Here is a 22,579-nt window from a genome sequence, read left to right as displayed (position 1 = left end):
CCAATAATTTTATAATTTTCCATGGGTGTTCAATATTTTCATGGCAGTTTAGTATTATGAATAATTATTATTATTGTGACAAATATGCAAAAAAAAAAATAATAAACAGCTATAAAAGCGTTTGAAACAAAAAAAAAATTAGAAGCAATAAAAATATAAATAAAGTATATTTAAAAAGAAAATAAAGAAACAAAACAGAAGAGAGAGGGGGAGGAGGGGGGCAGGACAACCAATGAGAACTTGCATGCTATTATTAGCTGCCATTGCCGATATTTTAATTGGACTCTCATTAAATGTACACATAACAATTTAATCAGACTTCAATATGTCAACGAAACAATTTACGAAGTTGATGATAAAAGCGTAACTATTTATTTAATACAGACTTTCAGCTTGTAGTTCAGGTGTTTCCCCAATATTTAAGTCTCTGAGAAATGAAAGAGAATCCAGATCAGTGTCTCCAAGAGTATTGTAACCTGCTGGAGTGTGAGGTGTGAGTGGTTCTATGAACTTTTGAGTTTCCTCCACTGTGCTCGGCTGTATAACTGCAGAGCGATCATACAGCCGAGTTCTCAGTGGCCACATCAAGCTGGGTGGAATCTGAGATTCTCCTCCTTGAACATGATGAATATTGTAACTACCACATACTTGGTTGGTTTTCATTTCTGAAACTGATGGTGGTGGTGGTGGTTGTCCAATTTTGTTAACATGCCTCTGTAATTCCAAATCTAGAGACATGTTGTTTGAGTAGTTGGATTGAGGTTGCATTGTCTGCCTGCTGAGGGTATTTAGATCCCGTTCAACTTCCTTCTCGGGACTTTCATCTAACATTTTTACAACATTTAACACTGTAGTTGGGGTTTCTAAATCGTCATTGAACTGATGACTAAACCCGGTGGAGAAACGTAATGGCTGGAAGTCTTTGAGACCATTGTGTTGGCCAATAGGGCTGGTGCCATTACTTTCTGCAAGTTTATGTAATGGTAAATCTAGCTTGGAAGTATTCATCTTTCTCAGATGATCATCAATAACTGGTTGGTGCAATAGGGTGATATTATCCAAGCTGTTGGGTACTTCAAAATTCCGAACTGAAGCTTGTTGGGATCTCATAGGGGAAGGCTTAATAATATGGTCATTGTCAACGATTTGCTCAGCAAATTCTCTAACAGGATAAAATGGTGAGCATGGTTCTCTTTCTTTAATTTTATCTACACCAATAATCTGACGTAATGTCAAAGATTTGCCTTGATTGGAAGCAGAATTGTCTTCATTCTGAAGAATATGCTTGTGCAAATCACCATTGAGAGATTTCTTGTTGTGGCCAATTTGTCCCCAGGAATGTTCAATTGGTGTTACTGATCTGCTGTTGGTTGGCATTTCTACATGATGATCGTCAGTGAGATCAGGTTTTAAGTGTAATGTAAAGTCATCGGTGATATTCGTAGATATCGGAGTGTTTGTACGAGAGCTTTCATTTGAACTTCCTATCTGTTGCCGAGACAATAAGTATGATGGTACATGCTTAACGTTTGGTAGAAGTTGGATCACTTGACCAGTAGCTGTGGAACTTGGAGACGATGAAGGTGGTAACAGAGGATCTTTCATACAGAAATGATTCCGATCTGTTCGATTGGTTGGATTGCAACGGTTATGAGAATATGTGCCGTTTCGTCCAGTGATAGGACGTGACACACCTAGATATTTTGATGGAGTCATAAAAGCAGGACTACCTAAATAGGGGCTGCTGGGAAACCTTGGAGGAACCATAATCATCCTATGGTCATCTGGAGGATAAAACTGCTGTAACGGTAGGCAGAGTGGTAGAAAGGAGTTTTGGTAAGGGTTGGGTGGCATGTACATAACTGGCTGACCTTTAGTGAGTTTAGCAGTTTTGGCTAATTGTTTGGAGGAATCTAAATTTTTCCCTTCAGATGTTCCAACATCAGCAGGTAATGGTGGAGGAGCTGGAGTTGGGACAGGTTGGGTTACAGCAGGTGGCTTTACTTTAGGACGCTGCTGGCTATGGAGAGGAGATGGAGTATGCTGCTGCCGAGAAGATAATGGCATTGGTGGAGTATTGCGTCCATTTAAAGACTGACCAGGTACATTTGGATAACCAGGATACATTGGATACAAGCCATAGTAAGGTCCTGGATAAAATGGAGCATAAGGAGGATACAGCTGCAAAGAAACAAAATGAAATATAAACAAAATGTCTCACTGAGGGAAATATTGTAACTTCAGTTTTACTTGAATATATTTTTTATATAAGATTTGAAGTAATCACTTAATTTAGGTATAGGTATGGTTAAGTGGTTGAGAAACTTGCTTCCCAAACATGTGGTCTTGGGTTCAATCCTACTTCACAGTAGTTTATGTGTACACTTACCTTGCCATGTGGTGATTATAAATGTGCATTACCATCATAGAAGTGATGTTTGTTTCCAGTTTCCATGAAAAACATATTTGGCCATGGGGAAATATCTTGTTTGGAAACAGGTAACAGTTCGTGACAGGAAGGGCATCCAGCCATAGTAAATTTGTATCACCAAATTCCATCTGATCCATGCAAGCATGGAAAAGTGGATGTTAAACAATGATGATAATTTAATTTGTAGTTATATTTCAGACTATATTTTAATAGCTATTTAGTTTTTACATCTATCTTTTCTGCATTGGCATGGAATACTCCTCAAGATGGTATTCTAGAGGTGGATGATGATCTTGGTACCAACCCTTACTGGTTTTCAAATAAAGTACTTTATCCCACTTTTTTGTCATGTTGAAGTGTCAAGCTACTAAACTTCTTATTTATCTGGGCAGGTGTCTTCTGCTATAGTCTTGGGTCAACCAAAGCCTTGTGATTGAATTTGGTAGGCAGAAGTTCCTGTTATGCATGTACATGTGTGTGTAAGTACTTGTGCTTCCTAAAAGAGCGGTGGGGGGAACAAAACATAAGTAATGTCATTGGTGCCCAAGTAGTGCCAAGATGCACTTAGACAAATCCATACATTCATACACATACACAAATGCATATGTATGTGAGTGAGTGTGTGTGTGTGTGTGTGTGTGTGTGTGTGTGTGTGTGTGTGTATGTGTTTTCCAGATGCCATCAAAAGCAGCCTTTAAGATTCTTAGTGTGAATGTTGAAGATTAAGAAGTGAACTATGGTGGTTGTAAAGCATTTGAAAGATAGAGAATCGAACAACCCATCTTGAAATGAGCCCTTTGTAAACAGGACTTAACTTCAATCCCAGACAGTTCTCTGCCTGGAAATGTCTGTAACATCTGCAGGAAGGTCTGATGATTGTCCAAAGCCAGATTTGCTAGTCATATAAAATCTCATGATGGCATTTACTCACTGAAGAGATGTCTTCTCTTGTAAAGAAGTGGCAATCATCGTTGTGTGTGTGTGTGGTGTGTGCGCACATGCGCATATATCATCATCATTTAATGTCTGCTTTCCATGCTGGCATATATATATATATATAAAATTAATTAGAGGATATGTTAACCTCATGAAGGGATGGTTGCATCCAAGGAAATACTGGTTTAATGCCTAGTATTTTTGGGGAATGAAATTCCCTTATTATATACATAGAGAATGCATACAAACGGTTTTTGTATAATTCCTGTATACTAAATTCACTCACGAGCTGAAGCTATAACAGAAGACATTTGCTAAAAGTGCCATACAGTGAGATTGAACTGAGAACCTCATGCGTGTGAAGCAAACTTATTTAACCGTACAACCATGCTGGTGCCTACATTTATAAATATTTCTATAAAGTTGCATTATAAAATTGGTTACCAGAGATAGAGAATGACAAATGTCTTAGTTTAAATACATTAAAATAAAATACTGTAGTATTAATATACAATTTCATCTTGGGATTTAAGGAAATTGTAATCCATGAAATCATTAGTTAGTCATAAATACAAAACCAAGCAAGATATGCCTTTTTATAGAGACATATTTTAAAAGAATTGTGTCTTATCTACTTATAGGTAAATATTTAGTTGTCATCAAAATTCAATAGCGCAGATCTGATTAATCTACTTAGCAATAGCAACAAATATATATATATATATATATATATATATATATATATATATATATATATATATATTTATTTATATATATATATATATATATATATATATATTTATGAAGACATCCAGTGTAATATACCTAATATATAACATTCTGTATGACATAGAAAACAAAATCAGAATTTGAAACTATTTACATATATTTAATGCAATGTACACTTAACAATATAAGTATGAATTGTAAAAATATTCAATGTATACATACATATATATATATATATATATATACACACACACATATATATAAAGATAGATATGGCTGGTTTATGGGGTTAACCTGGGCTTCACGTCCATAAAGCGCTTAGCTTTACCGCATGAGAGGCCATAGGCCAACAGGTTTAGGGTATGAAGAAATGCTGTAAAGCTAAGTGCTTTATGGGTGTGAAAACCAGGATAACCCCATAAGCCGGCCATATCTATCTTTATATACTCTACATCTCTATAACTTAGAGTGTGCATGTTTTTGGGATTTATGGCTTACTGACGATATATATATGTATGTACTTACCTGAGGGTACAGTGGGTATGAATATCGGGAATAGAAGGGCATAGTGGAGAATGTGGGAACTTTTATTGGTCCATATGGATTAATCACAGCAGGATCAAAAAAAGGTTCGTCATCTAAAAGATGAGAGCGTAGCTGGCGACTTGGGACAAATTCTGGTGCTAAAGGATTGAGAACATAGGTCTTCTTTATTTCAGCTCCATCCAACTGGCCTCTGAGTTGACTCCAACTCATTCCAATTAAGCTACCATTTTTTGTAGCAGCCTCCAATAAATGTTCCCAGATTTTTCTGTGGAAAAAGAAAAATATTGCGATGATAATTTTAGAGAAAAAAAAAAAAAAATTATTGAAGATAGCATAATGTAAAAGAAATCATTGAAGAAATCTTAATATAACTTATTGTGAAATGGAATAAAGATCAGATCTGCTTTGCTTCACACAGAAACAGCAGGAGCTACTCAAGAGGTTTTGCAAGCTCTTCTAAATCCATTGCATTGCTGGAAACCCTTCCATATCATCAGCAGGTATCTCATGGGAATAAGCGTTTCGCCCCATAGCCTGTATGCTTCACCTGAGTGGGGCAGCAAGGATTGAGCTAGTCTCCACTTAGGGAAAGGTTCCACTTGTGGTTTCTTATCAACCATAGCAACCTGGAGCTAGTTTCAGCTGCGGTGCCTGTTTCCTTGATGGTTTTCTTCAGTTGTCTGGGTTCCAGACTCAGGAAATAGCGCACTGATATAGACAGAAAGCCGTAGTAGCCAACTTCAATGGGCGAGGTTCTTTTTTTAATGTTCTGATATCTAAAGAAATGTTGGTAGCTACTTTGAAATGATTTTTTTGTTAAGTTCACAGGTAAAAGTAGAACTATTGCATCATTACAATATTGACAACTTAAATCAGACTGGTAGATTATCAACATATATCACTGGGAGCAAAGAAAGGAACTTTCGTTCAAAATTTAAAATCTGTGCATCTACATTTTTGTGTTTTAGTCTTTTGAAAGAAGTCCTGGAATCAGGGGAGGTAATAGAATCCACATTTATATTACCTGCATTTTCCGACAAGACAAAGAGACACAGGATCTCCAATAACAGCAACAAGTGACTGGGCCCGAGTGATTGCAGTGTTCAAGAGTTTGACATTAGACAAGAAACCATAGTCGATTATGTCTTCCAAATTTCCTTCTGTACTACATGTGTGTCTTGTACGCACAGTACTCAGTACTATTACTCTGAACTGTTTGCCTGGATTAAAAGATTATATTTTCATTTAAATTAATAGCCTAGCTGAGAATGAGTACATTTTATGTTTTATTCATTTAGATTTAAGTTTTAAATGGTTTCTCTTAATGTTGGCAAAAGTAGGGCTGTTAAGATAAACACAACCTCAAATTCAAAGGTCATATCAAAATACTTTAATTCTAAAATAAAAAGTGAAATAAAATTTTTAAATATTTTACAAGTCTACTTTTAGATTCTTACATTACTAATCCAAATGACAAACAGTATTTATTTTGATAAATTTTGACAAATATTTAAAAATATTTCTATATTAAACTGATGTCACTAACTGGAATCAAAGAATTGTTTTTCCTTATGATTCTTAAAATGTGTGTATATAAACAAAAAAAAAATCTGTTCAGCATTATCTACTATCAAGAAATGATTAGGTAACTTTACCTTGAACATTTACAACTCTTTCAACAGAAACACCACCTAAATCTCGTTTTCGGAGTTCTGTTCTTATTTTTTGTACCTGAAATTATATTTGCTGATTAGTAAAATATGAAACATACATACACAAAAACACAGCTGATTTAATTAGTTGTTTGTATTGATTAGACCCCATTAATTAATCACATCTCTCATATTAATAATCTTCACACTTAAATATTTTTGCAAATCTTAAAAAAAATCTATATTAACAATACTAAACTTATCCCTCTCATCTCACCAAGCCTTCTTTACAAGAGCCTCCATAGCTTATGTGTTATATCTATCTTTCTTGGAAGAAGCAAATGGGATTAAAAAAAAAAGGGGGTGGATTTACAAAGGGCTCTGATTAATGGATGAATTATTAATCTCTCTGAAAATATTTCCAATTTTATTAAGTATAAGAACATACTTACTTGGTCACCATAGGGAGTTACCACACCAATGCTGTTTTCACCAAATGGCTCCCACTCAGAGGGCCAACTTTTCACTAATTCTGTGACTCTTTCTGCCACCTCATAAACCTAAAAATAAAACCATTTTCACTGAGATTTGAAATACAGCTTAAATTTATGAAACTACAACATTTTGATTACTCTCTAAAAACTCGATAATTAGTATGAAAGGGAATTTTTTAAGCGATGCATTAATCCTTTAACACAGTTGACTGTATCTTTTAATTCTAAGTTGTTAACTTTAGAATATAAGGTGAAGTATATTTGCCACTTAAATGCAGCTAACCCCTAAGGGTGAATGCTACTGTAGCTTGTAGCCCCAGGAGAACATCTCCTCCAGCTGGCTACTGACACACTTTCTGTGCCCTGTCGGTATTTGCAAAGGGAAGTCATCCTTCCCATCGTCGATCTGACGTGATACACACGGACCCGGGTTTCTGGGTATTTACCCTTCGTCAGCGTACGACAATCACCAATCTTCGATGCGAAGGGCTCCCAATGCAAATACATATATCCTTTTTGTAGTGACGAAAATTCACTGATCTAAAAAAGTGTAAACAAGCAATAGTAAATCTCTGAAAGAGGTATAAACAGTAGCTACACGACAAGGTGAAGTATATTTGCCACTTAAATGCGGCTAAACCCTAAGGGTGAATGCTACTGTAGCTTGTAGCCCCTGTAACAAAACAGTAGTAATATTACTCACTGAATCTAAATAGACAGAAAAATATCTGGAGCTGAGTTTTCAGGGATAAGTAAATGGTCTGCATTGACAACACTAAGTCAACAGGAGAGTTTGATTGATAACTATAACACCATGTTTTCTCTTTTCTCACTCTCATACAAAGAACAAAGCTTGAAATGTTAGAGCTTATATTTCTTTGAATAAATCAAATTTATTAAGCCCTCCTATAATTTATGGAATCACACTTCTTTATCCTGTGTACAAAGTGTTCCGTTTTAGAAAAAGAAACAACCAACATTTAATAAATTGATATTTGTAATTTATACCACATGATCTTTATATCCTGCTTTTAAACAAGATCAATTCTGTGATGGTACTCCACATTCATCCTATCCAGTTATTAATTCAAAATTAGAGAGTGCTAATGGACACTTTCTTCAAAACGAAAAAAAAATCTATGAATCTTTGATGATAATAACAAATTATAAATATACAAGTAAATAGCAGAATCCAGAGACCACCAGAAAGAATACCACGTAGTATTGGTTTATCTCCCTTTACATTCAGAGTTTAAATTCATCCTGTGTGTACCTGAAAGTTGCTTTATTCAACTATACTCCCTAGATAGCTGCACTCCAGTATGGCCACAATTCAATCACTAAAACCAGTGCAAACAATTAAGGAATACTCACCTCTGCAATATTAAAGAATCCTGTACTATTTTGGTGCTGTACTTCTTCACCTTTAGCAGTGAAAAATGTAAATGGCCAGTAGAGGGGATGGCGTGATTCCTGCCCCGCCGAAATTAGTTTGTTATCATAAAAAAGACTAGATGTGAAGTTTACAAGTTCAATGGTTGAACGATAGTTTTCATGGAGCATAATCCTACAAGGAGACTCTATTGGATAGTCTTCATAAAGTCTTTCAAGCAATGAGCGGTGAAAATTTCTCTGCCGAGCATAATCAGCATATATCTCGGGACTCATCTGAATAATAACAATAACAATAATAATAATAATGATATTGAATTTAATATTTGTGACACTCAAATGAATATCAAATATATTTAATTCAAAATATGGCACAGGGGTGTTGACAACAGAGGAATATACATAAAGACAGTTTTAAAAAATGATTTTTTAAAAATGTATGTCACTTAAGACTTTCCACTTACTTGCATATGATCTCCAGCTAAGACTACTTTTGTATTCACTCCAGCAAGACCCAATGGGATAAGACTTTCAGTTTCCATGACTTGAGCAGCTTCATCAAGGAAGATGTGTGTGAAAAAATCTGAAGAAAACAAACAACCAAATATGAATATATTTCAACAAATCTTTTAATGTTTGGCTGTCTTAAAAAAATATCGGAAGATATAAAAAAATATCAGAACATTATACAAAAATTTTAAATCAAATGTAGCCAGTTGCAAAGTGTAATTTTAAAAACAAGAAGTGAAAAATAAAAATTGAGAATTCAATCATACCTGGACCCAAATTCAAATCATAAATGATTCGAGATTGATTAAGAGTTGTTATAATAACTCGATGATTTTTCAAGTCTTCAACTGTGGGGACTCGGAATGTTGAATCAGGCTGCAGTAATGAGTACTTGATCACTGAGCTAGGAACAGTGAGTACCCATCTTTTTCGGAAATAGATACGGAGAGGTCGTGCTTCAGGGTGTCCACTTGTTACATAAGGGTCGAAAAATTCTTTAATGTACAGATCAGCCGCACTAGATAAAACAATATAAAGATATTAAATAAATGTTATATAATACAGATTAGTAGCATTTCTAAAATAAATAAAAATAATATTACTTGTACAAAGTCTGTCTATATAAGAAACCAGACTTTAAAACAGCATGCTATTCAACAAGTGTAAGCATTCTTGTGAATAAAGATTCATGTATGAGTAATCTTGGCCTTCAGTCTAATAACAGTCACATCATGCTACATCAGTTAGTCACTAAGTTACACATGATAGAATAAACCTATGTTTTGGTGATTTGTCACAAGTTCAACAATTAAAGATTTGAAAGAGTAATATGTTTCTGTGAAAATGTAATTCAAATTTTAAAAATGCTTTTATGAAGCGCTTTCCAATGGTGTAACACAACAAATGGGAAGATTGAGTCGTACACAATGTCACGAAGGGTGCATTGGCACCCTTCAAATCAGGAATGACATCCATCAAAATGATCTCAAACTTGAGTGAAACTCCATAACAACAAATGATGATCACATCACATCAGTGCATGCAGTGATGAAAACTTTCTGAAATGAAAACTTTCTGAGAAGTGTCATAATAGGAAATGAAACCTATAAAGTTGAAGCAAAAAAGGCATCATCACAGAGGGCTGAGTCATTGTTGCCATAACTAGCATGTAATGTTAGCAGATACCAGTTGCTGACAAAGTGCAAGACACTGAAATCATATGATACAACGGTTAAACCACTGGTGCTTGGCAATTCTCATCTGCTACCAATATTGGTGTTTTCATACACAAGACATCTGCATAAGAAACTTTCTCAGGGTGAATACGGCAGTATTATATATCCATGTTAAGCAGGATATAAAGGTTGCCATTCAGTAATAATACTGCCTCCATTGCTATCTGAGTTTTACCTGGTCTGCCAGCTGTTAGCAAAGCCAGCAAATAAATAGTTGCTGATTCTCTGTATAATGGTGGAAAAGAGATTTGACCAGCATGCGGTGTTAGAAAAATACCTGTTGCTGATGAAGCACAAACCATGCTGAAATCATAACAAAACTGTCTCTGTCACTGATATCTAAAATAAAGTGTCAGAATCAGTAAAACGTGGTGATGTTAATCATTGTTTTTTTGATAGGAAGGGTGTCATTCATCACATGTCTGTTTCATGTGGTCAGAAAATCAGTAAAGAATTTTACTTTAATGTCCTGAGGTGTTCGTAAGAGGCAATGTGAAAAGAGAAACCTGAGACATGGACAAACAAAACATGAATGCTGCATCACAATGAAACACCTCCTTATGTGTTATTCTTTATCCATTATATTTTGGGCAAAGTGCAAGACAACTTTCCTTCCCTAGTTGCACTATTCTCCAAATTTATCCCCTGTCCACTATTTTTTTTTAGGTGAAATCCACTCTGAAAGATCACTGATTGTAGAAGGTAGAAATTATTGAAAATGACAATAATTTACTATGACAATGGGAAGACAATTTGGTCGAGCAATTTGGGTTAAGACGGAAAAGAATGGCACAATCAAGACAAAACTGGAAGTGCATAGTGACCAGTGATACGTAACAGCATCTGATGACCTAGTCAATACTGTGATATTGTGATTTAATAAATAGAGAAAAGGAGAATACTTTACCCTGAAAAAATATTAGAATTTAATCAATAATAAAATAGATGATTATATGACTTTATTAGTATCATATGTCAATGTTATTGTAATGTAATTTAGAAAAAACGGTTTTAAAATTACCTATTTGAATGGGTACAGATCATTATTCGAGTTCCTTTCTTCTGAAGGGCAAGTTTGGCAGCTTGGGCAAGTGTGAAGGTCTTTCCTGTTCCATAAGGCCCAAGCAACAATAAAGGTGGTAAACGCACACCATTAGAATCTGCTATTATTCCTGCAATAGCTTGTCGTTGTTTCTCATTCACCCGGGAATCAAGCAGACCTTCCAAAGAACTGAAGAAAAAAAGAAGAAACAAAAATTCAATGAATCATGATCTGAAATACCAAAAATTTTAATGCATCATGAAATGATCTTTAGATTCTTTCTTTATATGACCATACGAGTCATAAATTTATGACTCATAAATCTTTCATAACTGCTTCATTAAGTAGTAGAACATTTCTTTACCAACACTATTCACTCCATCAGAGATGGTCCTTCATTAGATGTAAACACAGAATAATTAGGAAGATAGATCTATGGGTCTCATGCCTTGTCATTCAGCTGACTTCCAGCATTATTATAGAATTGCTTAATCAGTACTTCACAACAACGACTAACCAAATGTTCATTTTTCTTCTGGACATGCAGATCACACAAGTCCACAAAAACTGTTCCTATGGTCAAAAAAATGTCTAGCAGGTCCTTGTAAAATAGTAAACCCAAAAAGAAACAACTAATAATTCAGTAAAAACTACCAAATCATTCCACCAAGTCATCTATTCTCTCTATAAAAAAAAAAAAAGCCTCCAAACTAAACTGGATATATTTTCCAGAATAAATAAGCAGAGGTCTCTGTTCACCAAATTTCTTCATAAAAGTATTGGTTGGTTTAAAGTTATTGTAGAAGAAACTTACTCAAGGTGCCATGCAGTAGGATTGAACCCAATGTTATAGGATTATGAAATGAACTTCTTAACCACACAGCTATGCCTGAACCTTCGTTTATGATACTTTTGGTTTCATCATCATCATCATCCAGTATTTTAAATCTGGGTTTAGTCCCCATTAACGGGGTGGCCAGATCTACCTCAATGTCATAGCAACCACCCTCACACCATCTCACCCAGTTTTGGGCGTCCTCCTTTTTCAAACCAATCTCCTCCCCTACCTGTCCCCTCCACCTTTTCCTTGGTCTACCTCGCTTTCAAACTCCATTTACCCCAAATGCAATCACCTTCCTCAGAAAATGCTCTTCATGCCTCAACACATGCCCATACCACCTCACTCCATTCATCCTTGCCAACCATTCCACTGATTCCTCCAATCCCAGCATTCCCATCTAATCCTCAGTCCTCCTCTTATCAAACGGCTTCACCCCACACATTTCTTTCACCATTGCTCTCTGTCCTTCTCAAAATTACCATCTCTCTCTCTCCCAGACACCATGTCTCACTCCCATACAACATTGCAGTTCTCACACAACTCTTATAGACCCGTAACTCTTTAGACCAATTTGAAAACTTTAAAAAACTCTAAATTAATACACGATTCCTTATGAAATTGGAAAAGTGACCAGCTACAGCAACTATTTGCTATCAGTAAATAGCTGCAGTAATACTGAAAACCATTCTTGGAGCAGTTTAGATCAGGAACAAGCAACCTTCTGAAATGCAAGCCACATGAGACATGGCTCATCATCAAGGGAACTGTACTACTAAAAAAAATTCAAGGTAATTTTTCGATAGTCATGCCTTCTTTCAGAAAGTTTCACAGACCACAGTTTACTGATGTCTCTTCTAGCAGTTCTCTACTTCTGTAATTATATAAGCAACCATGAACTGATATGTGTCAAGGGTTTTCAAAGAGAAAATATCATACATAAAGACCAACTATCCAAAATTCAATTTAGAATAGTCAGTGTAAGGTGAATATAATACTTTCCAAACAATAATAATTGTGGCTTGTTGTTGACTTGTTTAACTTGTACTTCTGCTTTTTTTTATTTTAGGTAAAAGATTACTAGTTTTCATATGTACTAATGACTATTTTGTTTTCTTATGCAGACTGGAACAGAGAAGGCATGACAATGATGAGGCCATGAATGGCAATGAAATGACTTTAACAAGCCTATCTGATCGATTGATCGAACAAATAATCAAACAGTCGAGAAGTTAATTTTATCTTTTAAGCCTGGTACTCGTTCTATCAGTCTCTTTTGCTGAACTGCTAAGCTACAGGGACATCAACATACCAACATCAGCTGTCAAGCGGTGGTGGGACATAGACAGACAGACAGACACAGACACAGACACACACACACACACATAAACACACACACGACAAGCTTCTTTCAGTTTCCATCTACCAAATCCATTCACAAGACTTAGGTCAACCTGATACTATAGTAGAAAACATTTGCCCAAAGTGCCACGCAGTGGGACTGAACCTGGAACCATGTGGTTGGGAAGCAAGCTTCTTACCATACAACCACTGGTTAATTAATTAACAAATAAATAATAAAATAAGTGAAATAGAACCAGTGCATGTGTGTATTATTGGCATAATGACCCTCCTGTTTCAACACAGGAGTTCACATCAAGAATCTTGTAAACCAAATACAAAAATGAAATATTTAAATGAAATCTAAAGTGTAACTTACCTATCAATTTCCCAGGGAACACTAGGAGCGTGTAACATATTGGGGAATACAATGTCCAGGTCAGGTAAGTTATCAATGGCATGATGCATTTCACATTTAGGTAACCGATTCAACTGAAACTGCACCTGGAATTAAAAGGGGTGAAGTATCTTGTATAGAAATCCTTTTTTTTTTTGTTCTTTTTGTAAACATCAAAGCAATCAATATTTATTTTCACACCTTTTAATCCAAAACAAATGTGAATCTGATAAATAAAGTACATTGTAACCACCATCCACATTCAATGTTATAGATATTTCAAGCACAAAATGCAGAACCAGCAATATTAAAAAAGTATTATTATTATAATTATTATTATTATTATTATTATAATGATGATGATGATGATGATGATGATGATAATAATAATAATAATAATAATAGCAGCAGCAGCAGTACCAGTCATTGGTTCTCATGGCTTCTGCTCTTAATTGATTGGAAGTGTTATGTACATTGTTTTGTCTTGGTATAAAAGATGGGCTACAGCAAATATTCTGCTCAATACCAAAGATTTGCTTGTCAATTGTTTGACCTTAACCAGTTGAGCATGTCCCTTGGTGGCCGACGATATGTGGATCTCTGATCACAAGCAGAAGTAGTGGGGGAGCATCATAGCCATGTGTTGAGAAGAATTCTTCGGGGTTTGAATAATTCACTTTTGGAAACATGGGTGTTTTGCTCAACATCCTTAAACAAACCTTATTCAGGGGCCTTTTGTGCGGGATGGACTACTCGACCTGAAGAAAATTCTAACTGGGCCCCACCTGTGAGGTCATGTGCTGTTTATCTTGATATGAGATCACCATGTCGCGCACGTATGGTTGTGATGCATGTGCCTGGTGTACCCTTATCAGACGGGTAGTCATGATGGGTATATTGGGCTTTGTATATTTTACCCCAGTGTCACTTTGATGGCATGCACTGCTCTCTCACTCAATAATAATAATAATAATAACAACAATAATAATAATCATAATAATAACTTCTTAAGGCAACTGGAAATCCTATGCAAGATTGGTGTCTTGCAAAAAGCAGCCTTATTGGGTACAGCACACATCTTAAGGAAGGTATTATCTGTCTGAGGTCCTTGTTGTAACTTGACAGATGATTAAAGACTCCGTGCAATTTTACCTACACTGTATTACAAAGGAGGAATAATAATAGTAGTAAAACTGAGGCTTACATGAGCTGTTAATTCTTGATCAGCTTTCAGTTGAAGATCACATACACTTTTGGATGATAAACGGAAGAAGACAAAATCTTTACCTTTATCTTCTATTATAGCCTCATAAACCTGAGGAGTAAAAGAATAAAAATCGAATAAAGCATACACAAGTAAAAAAAAGAATAATAATTGTTTCTAACTTTGTCATAATTGCGTTTTATTAATGAGTTTGATTGCATTGCTTGTAGTAATGGTTGTGATAGCGATGAAGTCAATGATAAAGATTTCATTTTAATGATGTTTGGTGGTCTTTGAAGACAATTTCGCACTCTCACCTCTTATAGGCCTCTTTCCAAATGGGCCAAAGCCACAGGGCAACCAAGCGTCGTGACAGGTGTGGAGGTGAAACCTCAAAGTTTTGTGCATTGAAAGGGGCAAACAAAAACAGCAACATCAAAATGGCTGAGTGCATAAAATGTTGGAACCAATCAACAGCTGAACATGGACTATAAACTTCGAAAATATATATTGTTTTCTAAATTTTATTTTGAGTGCACAAAGAACAAAGCATTTGAGATGCAATTATAAATTATTGAATTATCAGCTAAAACAAATAATATTTGCTATGTATTTGAAATACTACTGCTCCATTACTAGAGATGGTGGGAGTTTGAAAGACTGCTACTATTATGATGTTGTCACAATTATAACAGTTAGCTCTAGCAGTAGAAATGAGATAATATCATCACCATTTGACATCTATCTTGTTATGCTGTCATGGGTTGGATGGCTTGACAGCATTTGAGCCACAGAGCTGTGGCAAGCTCCAATGTCTGCTTTGCCATGGTTTCTACAGCTGGATGTCTATCATAATGTCCTTTCTGGTGTGTTTTCCTCATGCTACTGGCACTAGTAAGGTTGCCAGTCAAATGTAATGCTTATCTATTCACATTGTTTTGAGTTAATCATGCATTATCTTGTAGCTTCAAGATTTCAATGATGTGGTTGTTTTATTCTTAGATTGACATTGAAGGGTAGGTAGGAAAGGCTGGATTCGGTCAGTTTGAACATAAAACAAGTAGAATATTGTGGCTGGATATGGCCAGTTTAAATGCTAAAGTTTAAAAAAATATTCAGAAAAGAAGAATAAAAACCTGTAAATACCTTTTCAACATCATTTTTTTGAGAATTGTTTTCAAATGAATAACAAGATGAAAACCACACAGCATTAGCACTCTGCAAAATCAATCGACCATGCATTGTATCTTCAGAAAGTTCATTTTCAAGTTTCATTCTGGCAAATAACTGACCATCTGAACTGAATTTTGCTAAACGGTACCCACCAGGAACTAACATGAATCGATTCACAATCTGCAAAGTAACTTTAATGTTGAACCTAAAAAATAAAACACACAAAATATTCTGAAATTGTAAAAAAGATATTTAAAACCAAACTGAATTCTAAAATTAATATTTTTAACGTTTTTTTTTTTTTTCTTCAAACTTTTTACTATTATAATTGAATGGAGGAATTAAAATTATGCCGAATTTTCATAAACATATGACACAAAGCAAATGTCAGGTCAGTTCAAGTGGGTCACCTAACAATCCCTCTGACTGCACAGAGCCAAACTAGCATAGGTTTAACAGTTTCTCCTCTGATCTGCTCATCATCATCATTTAACATTCATCTTTTATGCTGGCATGAGTTGGATGGCTTGACAGGAGCTGACAGGACTGTACCAAGCTTGACAGGACTGTACCAAGCTTGACAGGACTGTACCAAGCTTGACAGGACTGTACCAAGCTCCACCGTCTGCTATGGCATGGTTTCTACAGCTGGATACAATTCCTAATGCCAGCTACTTGACAGAGTGAATTGGGTGCTTTTTACATCAGACAATTTTTTTAATCAGTTTCAATTTTCTTCTGTTATATCTAGTGATTTCTTATTATTCTTATACTGTGAAGTTTGACAATGAAAATATTTTTCTTCTTTTATCTAACTTGTTTTAGCCACAGGACTTTCACCATACTGGAGCACCACCTTGAAGGGTTTAGTCGAACAAATTGACTCTAATGCTTATATTTCTTTAAAAAGTTTGGCAATGATTTTATTAGTTTCTTTTGCCAAACCACTAAGTTGCAGGGATGTACACAAACCAAAACCAGTTGTCAAGAGGTGATTAGGGATAAACATAACACACACATACAAGCTTCTACATAGTTTCCATTTAGCAAATTCACTCATAAAGCATTGGTTGGCCTAGAGCTATAGAAAATACTTGTCCAAGGTACCATGCAGTAAGACTGAACCTGAAATCATGAGGTTGCAAAGTGAACTTCTTAACCACACAGCTATGCTTGTGTCTATACTGGAGATAAATTTCTGGATATCGAAGCACCAGAAATGAAATTGAGTTTCACCAATAATAAATTCAAACAGAAACCTATTCATATTTACAGTGTTTAAACTAAGTATGGATTCAAACACAAATAACACAAAAAAAAAAATCAGAAATGAAGAGCTGGTGAAACTCTTTCATATGTGCCATCGGCACTTTTGTCAATACTCCAATAAATAATTACAAACACAAAAAGTGTTCTATATTTAGTTCAAAAGTGTCACTATATTTTCAGATATTAATTAGAATTTTCAAAAATGGACCTTAATATGGAATGGGGAAATCAAAATCATGTATCTTATGCAATTCTAAATTCTATGTATATCTTAATACAAGTATATATTTTTCCTCATATAAAAAGAAAAAGAGAAGATTTTGTTCAGATATTATATAATACAGCTGTCTTGTAAAAAGTTACTTTGTGCATCAGTCTAAGGTTGCATGGTTCCTTTGTTTTCATCTCCCATTTCTAATAATGGCATGATTCCATTAAATAATATTGTGTGTTGCATTAAGTCAAATAGGATTTCCATTTCTATCTCCAATCAGAGTGGAATTCAATGTTTTATTCTGGCAATATGGTTAAAGAGCTTGAGTACATGACTAGAAAAAGATATCTTAATATAGTCTATATAAGCTTTCAGTTTCAACATATCTGTTCTTATTGGAAGCAATTCTTCATATAAACATGATCCTTCTATGTGATGCAATATTTTTTCCAGAAGTATTGTTGTAAAAAAATAAATATTGCTCTATTAATATCAACAACTATAATATCTTCTCTTGAAATGATATTTTCCTGAATTTGAGGAAGTGCTTCACGACCTCAATTCACTAACTTTTACAAGTAACATAAGCAGACATTTATGCTCACACTGAGATGGATAGAGAATTTGCCAAACTTACATATTAGAAGTATTCTTGATTAGATAGTTAGTCATTGCCAGCAGAATCTACTCATAAATCTGCTATCAAAATCCACTGACTTAACTTGCTTGATCAAATTCAGAACTACTAGGTTCAAGTTTTTGGATCATCACCAAAATGCATCTTTGTTGTGTGTTTTATATAAGGATTTCAATGATCATTACTCTGATGAACTCCCTGGTCTAGTACCTCTTTTCAACACCTTTAGATGTGTCACCTGCTTCTTTATCCCAGGTACATTGTTTCTATGTTGAGCTTCCGGTTAGTCAAAATGCCTATTTTTTCCTATTAGCTTCTTTCCTTGAACTGCTGATATCAGAAATTCATTACCATTGTTTTGCTTTCCTCTTTTCTATAATATTCAGTCCTTTTATGTTTTCTGTCAATCAACATCTTTTCAACTTACAGGTGACCTCTTTTCTGTCTTTGTAGTCCCATACACCATTGTGGCCTCATGCCTTGTTTGAGACAAAATGGTTAAAAATAAAAAAAAAATTGTAACAAAATGTTTATTGGATTCAATGTCTTGTTCAACAGGATGAGGGATAAAGTCAATCCTAGTTGAACTTGAAATGAGAATAGAAAGAGACAGAGCTGAGAGACAGTTAATCCAACACTCTACTGCCTTATATAACATTGCAATATAAAAGGAAAAAAAAACAACTTACCGAGAAATTAAACCAAATTGTGTAAGTTCTTCAAAATACAAGAGGTCATGCATCCATTGCCTGTAATTTTCTCGACAGAAAGCTTGCGATATCACTTCTCGCATTTGTAGTTTATTGGGATCTGGTAGAGGATATTCCTCCAACAGAAATTCTTCTTTTTCAGATAAAGGAAGAGGACTAGAAAAATAATTAACAAATAATTTTAAAGTTAAGATCAAGGTTTAAAGTTACATTTTCTCAGTTTTTTCATCCAGAATTATTTATTTACAACTGTCAGTTAAAAAAGTGTGATTTGAAACTCAGATATATAAGTTTGCAACGTTTTAATATTGATAATTATAACACCTTATTACAATTTCAGTTTGATATTTCACAAAGCATCTATCAGATAAAAGTTAAAAGAAATGGGTAAAGCTAACAGGGAAAGAAAGCTAAATATCTAAAACTTGCTTAATTATAAACTGACTTCATTATTTTTTTTTATTATAATACTAAGCAAGACAAAATTAAAATATTAATTAGAGAAAAATATTCTTCATTTTCAAGGAAATATTTTTTTCCTGGACATAATAGCTTCGAGACAAAAAAATATCAAATAGCTAGTTTAAATTTCAAGTAAACTCTAGGAAAGTGAGTAAATTAAAACATACTGTGGTTCAAACTTCACCAAATCTATATTGAATTCATTCCATCTGTTTGCATCAAATGACATTAAGTCTTTTGAAAGTTTATCTCCTTCAGGGATAGGAGCAGATTCAACATGCATTTCTTTCGAAAGTAGAGGGTCAGTTCCAAAATCAAAAACAATAATCTGACGAAATGTACCATAGATATTTGTCTTGAAGACCACCTATAACAACAGACAAAAAAAAAAAAAAAAAATCACATTGAAATAAAAGCCACAATTTTGAAGTTAAAAAAAACTCCAACAAACTAATAATACTGAATTAGTTTCCAGCCTCAAAAGAAATCTGTTCCGACTGAACAGCATACTAGGGTTCAATAAACATTAAAAGCATCAACTAGCTTCACTAGATAATACCTTGTGGTGGATATTTAAAACACTATTGCTCTTAAGAAATTTGCAATCTGTGTCCAGTTCCAACTAATATGATCCATAACACATACCTCTCTCCTCTTCACCATTCATACTGCACCTCTTTCTCTTTGACAACAAGTAATACAAAGCTGTCCATTTCAAGGCTTACTTATTAACCTTGCAAATTTATGTCTTATATAAACAAATCAATCTCACTGTCATTCTAATTTGAGCAGACATGGATAAAACCCACTCTCTGCAAGCATATTAATAAAAAAAATAATCTGAATCACCAACCAGTCCATTCCATCTATAATTAATTCTCTCTTCTCATTTAAATTGTTTCTGTTTGGATTACTACCCACCATTAATTTAATCTAGTCTAAACAGATATGAACAATCTATTCCAGCCAGTTCTTATGTAAGAATGGTTGAAATCTAGCAGAAAATTTCTCCAATGTCAAGACACCATGTATAATTGACAGAAAATCTGTGCCTTAATAAAGAGAAACATAAAATAAGCCACATGGGGATGCAGCTACATTACTTTGGACAGTAAGTGAAAAAAAAAATTATATTGTAAAATTATTTAGGAATTGTAAGACTCTGAGCCAATGGGCAGGAGACCTAAGGGTTGAATAATATCCATAATCTCAGTCAGTTATGTCTGGGAATCCAGCCAGAAAGTGTAATGACAGTTGCTTCTGGCAAGACCCTATGGAGGAGGTGCCTGAGGACACTACCCCCATGACCATCCCAGCAATAATGGGCAGCAAAGATCAATGTATGGATAAAAAAAAAAATTTTAATTTCATAATGCAAAACTATTTTAGCAAAATAATTCAAAATTATTTTAGTGAAATTTTGAATTATTTTAGATGAATTAGCTTCTCAAGTAAATGAATTCAATAAATTAGGAAAATTATGATGAGGTCAAGCATTTTAAAATAGATAATGAAAGCAAAGAGTTAAATACCTTGATCCTATAGACATTCTCTACAGTACTTGGACTTGGTATGTTCTTTGTTTGATATGCTTCATAATTAACCCATTCTTGGCAAAGATTTTCAATGTTTTGATGTTTTTGGGCTTTACGTGGACCAATAGAAATGCTGGAAATGCGGAAAAATAGCCGACTATTGTCATCCAACAAGATTACTCTGTGAAGACATACCTGAAATAAGACAGAGAAATAAATGAAAACATTATGAAAATAACAAAGATATAACAAGTGACAATTGAGCATTAAAAATATGCCCAAAGAAGCATATCACTCACCTAAACCATAAGGAATACTTTTACAAAGATCAGGTCTAGGCACAGAGGTGGTTGTGCACTTAAGATTGGTTCCCACCACGCAGTCTAGGTTCAGCTCTATTGTACAGCACTGTGAGCAAGTGTCTTCTACTACAGCTACATGTCAGAAACCGAAAGAAGCCCTCGGTGTGTGTGTGTGTGTGTGTGTGTGTGTGTGTGTGTGTGTGTGTGCGCACGCCCTTGCCTTGGAATGTGAGGGTTGCAAGGGATCATCATCCTCATCATACAAGTGATGTTATTCATTCCCAGTCTTCCATGAAAAACATGCATGTCATGGGCGAATATTACCTTGCTCAGAAACAAGTGAGGGTTGGTAACAGGCAGGGCATCTAGCTGTAGAAAATCTACCTCAACAATTCCCCCTGCCTAATGCAAGCATAGAAAAGTGGATGTTAAATATTCAATATTAACCACCGTTCATTAACTTATGTCTCCTATAATTATCATCATCATTTAACGTTAGTTTTCCATGATGGCATGGGTTGAGTGGTTTGACAGGAGCTAGCAAACCAGAGGCTCCAATTGTCTGTTTTGAGCAAGTTTTCTACAGCCGGATGCCCTTTCTAACACCAACCACATTACAGAGTATACTGGGTGCTTATTATGCAGCACCAGCATAATAATGCTTTCTCATGAGGTGTTGGCATGGGTGCTTTTTTATCAGGTACCAGCACAAGTGCTTAATTACAGAGCACTGGCACAGGTGCTATTTTTACATGGCACCAGCACGGGTGCTTTTTATGTGGCACCAGCATGGGTGATTTTATGTGGCACCGCACTAGCATGAGTGCTTCTTATGTAGCACCAGCATGGGTGATTTTATGTAGCACCAGCATGAGTGCTTTTTATGTAGCACTAGCACTAATGGGGTCACCAGAGGAGATACTTGGCTATCCAGTAGGACAAGGAAGCTGAGTCGGGGGATACGGTCATAAAAGACATACTTGTATGTATGGATGACCAAGATTTTATTTAGCTTGATGTGTCTTCTCAAGCACAGTAATTGTCAGAAGTATTGACCCCTTGTCACCTCCTCTGTGATGCTCAACTTCTGAAGAGCATTTCTCACCACTTCATCCAATTTCCTGGGTCTACCCCTTCCACAGGTTCCCTCTACATTTTGAGATTGACACTTCCTTGTGCAGCTGTCTTCATTCATACACATCACATGACAATACCAGCACAGTCTTCTCTCTTGCATACAGCATTTGATGCCTCTTATACCCAGTTCTTCTCTTAAATCATTTACACTCTCCCATACATGCACACTGACATTACCCATCCAGCAGAGTATTCTGATTTCACTTCTTTCATCCTTTGCATATCCTCTGTAATCACAGCTCATGTTTCACAGCTGTTCATTCACAGGCATCATACAATCTGCCTTTTACTCTATTGCTGGGAACTGATGCAGCCTATCAATGCAAAAATTTTCACTGATGCGCAAGAAGAGGGGCGTCACCTCTCACCCAAAGAATTTTGTCCTTAGGTCTG

The 22,579-nt window shown here is 35.1% G+C and overlaps 1 protein-coding gene across 1 annotated transcript in view; it reads right to left on the bottom strand.

Moving 5' to 3' along the window:
• Positions 1-204: 204 nt before the first annotated feature.
• The window catches only part of LOC106870237 (ATP-dependent RNA helicase with zinc finger domain), a 94,426-nt gene continuing 72,051 nt past the window's right edge, over positions 205-22,579 (bottom strand). The window contains exons 10-24 of the mRNA XM_089354337.1: positions 20,745-20,942; positions 19,380-19,579; positions 18,730-18,906; positions 15,894-16,125; positions 14,748-14,858; positions 13,526-13,650; positions 10,947-11,156; positions 8,957-9,207; positions 8,645-8,763; positions 8,163-8,456; positions 6,747-6,854; positions 6,298-6,373; positions 5,667-5,862; positions 4,622-4,907; positions 205-2,181 (exon numbers count right to left, since the gene is read on the bottom strand). Of these exons, the coding sequence (XP_089210463.1) occupies positions 376-2,181; positions 4,622-4,907; positions 5,667-5,862; positions 6,298-6,373; positions 6,747-6,854; positions 8,163-8,456; positions 8,645-8,763; positions 8,957-9,207; positions 10,947-11,156; positions 13,526-13,650; positions 14,748-14,858; positions 15,894-16,125; positions 18,730-18,906; positions 19,380-19,579; positions 20,745-20,942 (4,389 nt within the window). The 3' untranslated portion in view covers positions 205-375. The remainder of the gene's footprint in view (positions 2,182-4,621; positions 4,908-5,666; positions 5,863-6,297; positions 6,374-6,746; positions 6,855-8,162; positions 8,457-8,644; positions 8,764-8,956; positions 9,208-10,946; positions 11,157-13,525; positions 13,651-14,747; positions 14,859-15,893; positions 16,126-18,729; positions 18,907-19,379; positions 19,580-20,744; positions 20,943-22,579) is intronic.

This window comes from Octopus bimaculoides, chromosome 6 (assembly GCF_046866305.1).
Source record: "Octopus bimaculoides isolate indiv1 chromosome 6, ASM4686630v1, whole genome shotgun sequence".
Taxonomy (NCBI): domain Eukaryota; kingdom Metazoa; phylum Mollusca; class Cephalopoda; order Octopoda; family Octopodidae; genus Octopus; species Octopus bimaculoides.
The sequence above is the reverse complement of the archived record's forward strand: the minus strand, read 5'-3'. Positions and strand labels throughout refer to the sequence as shown.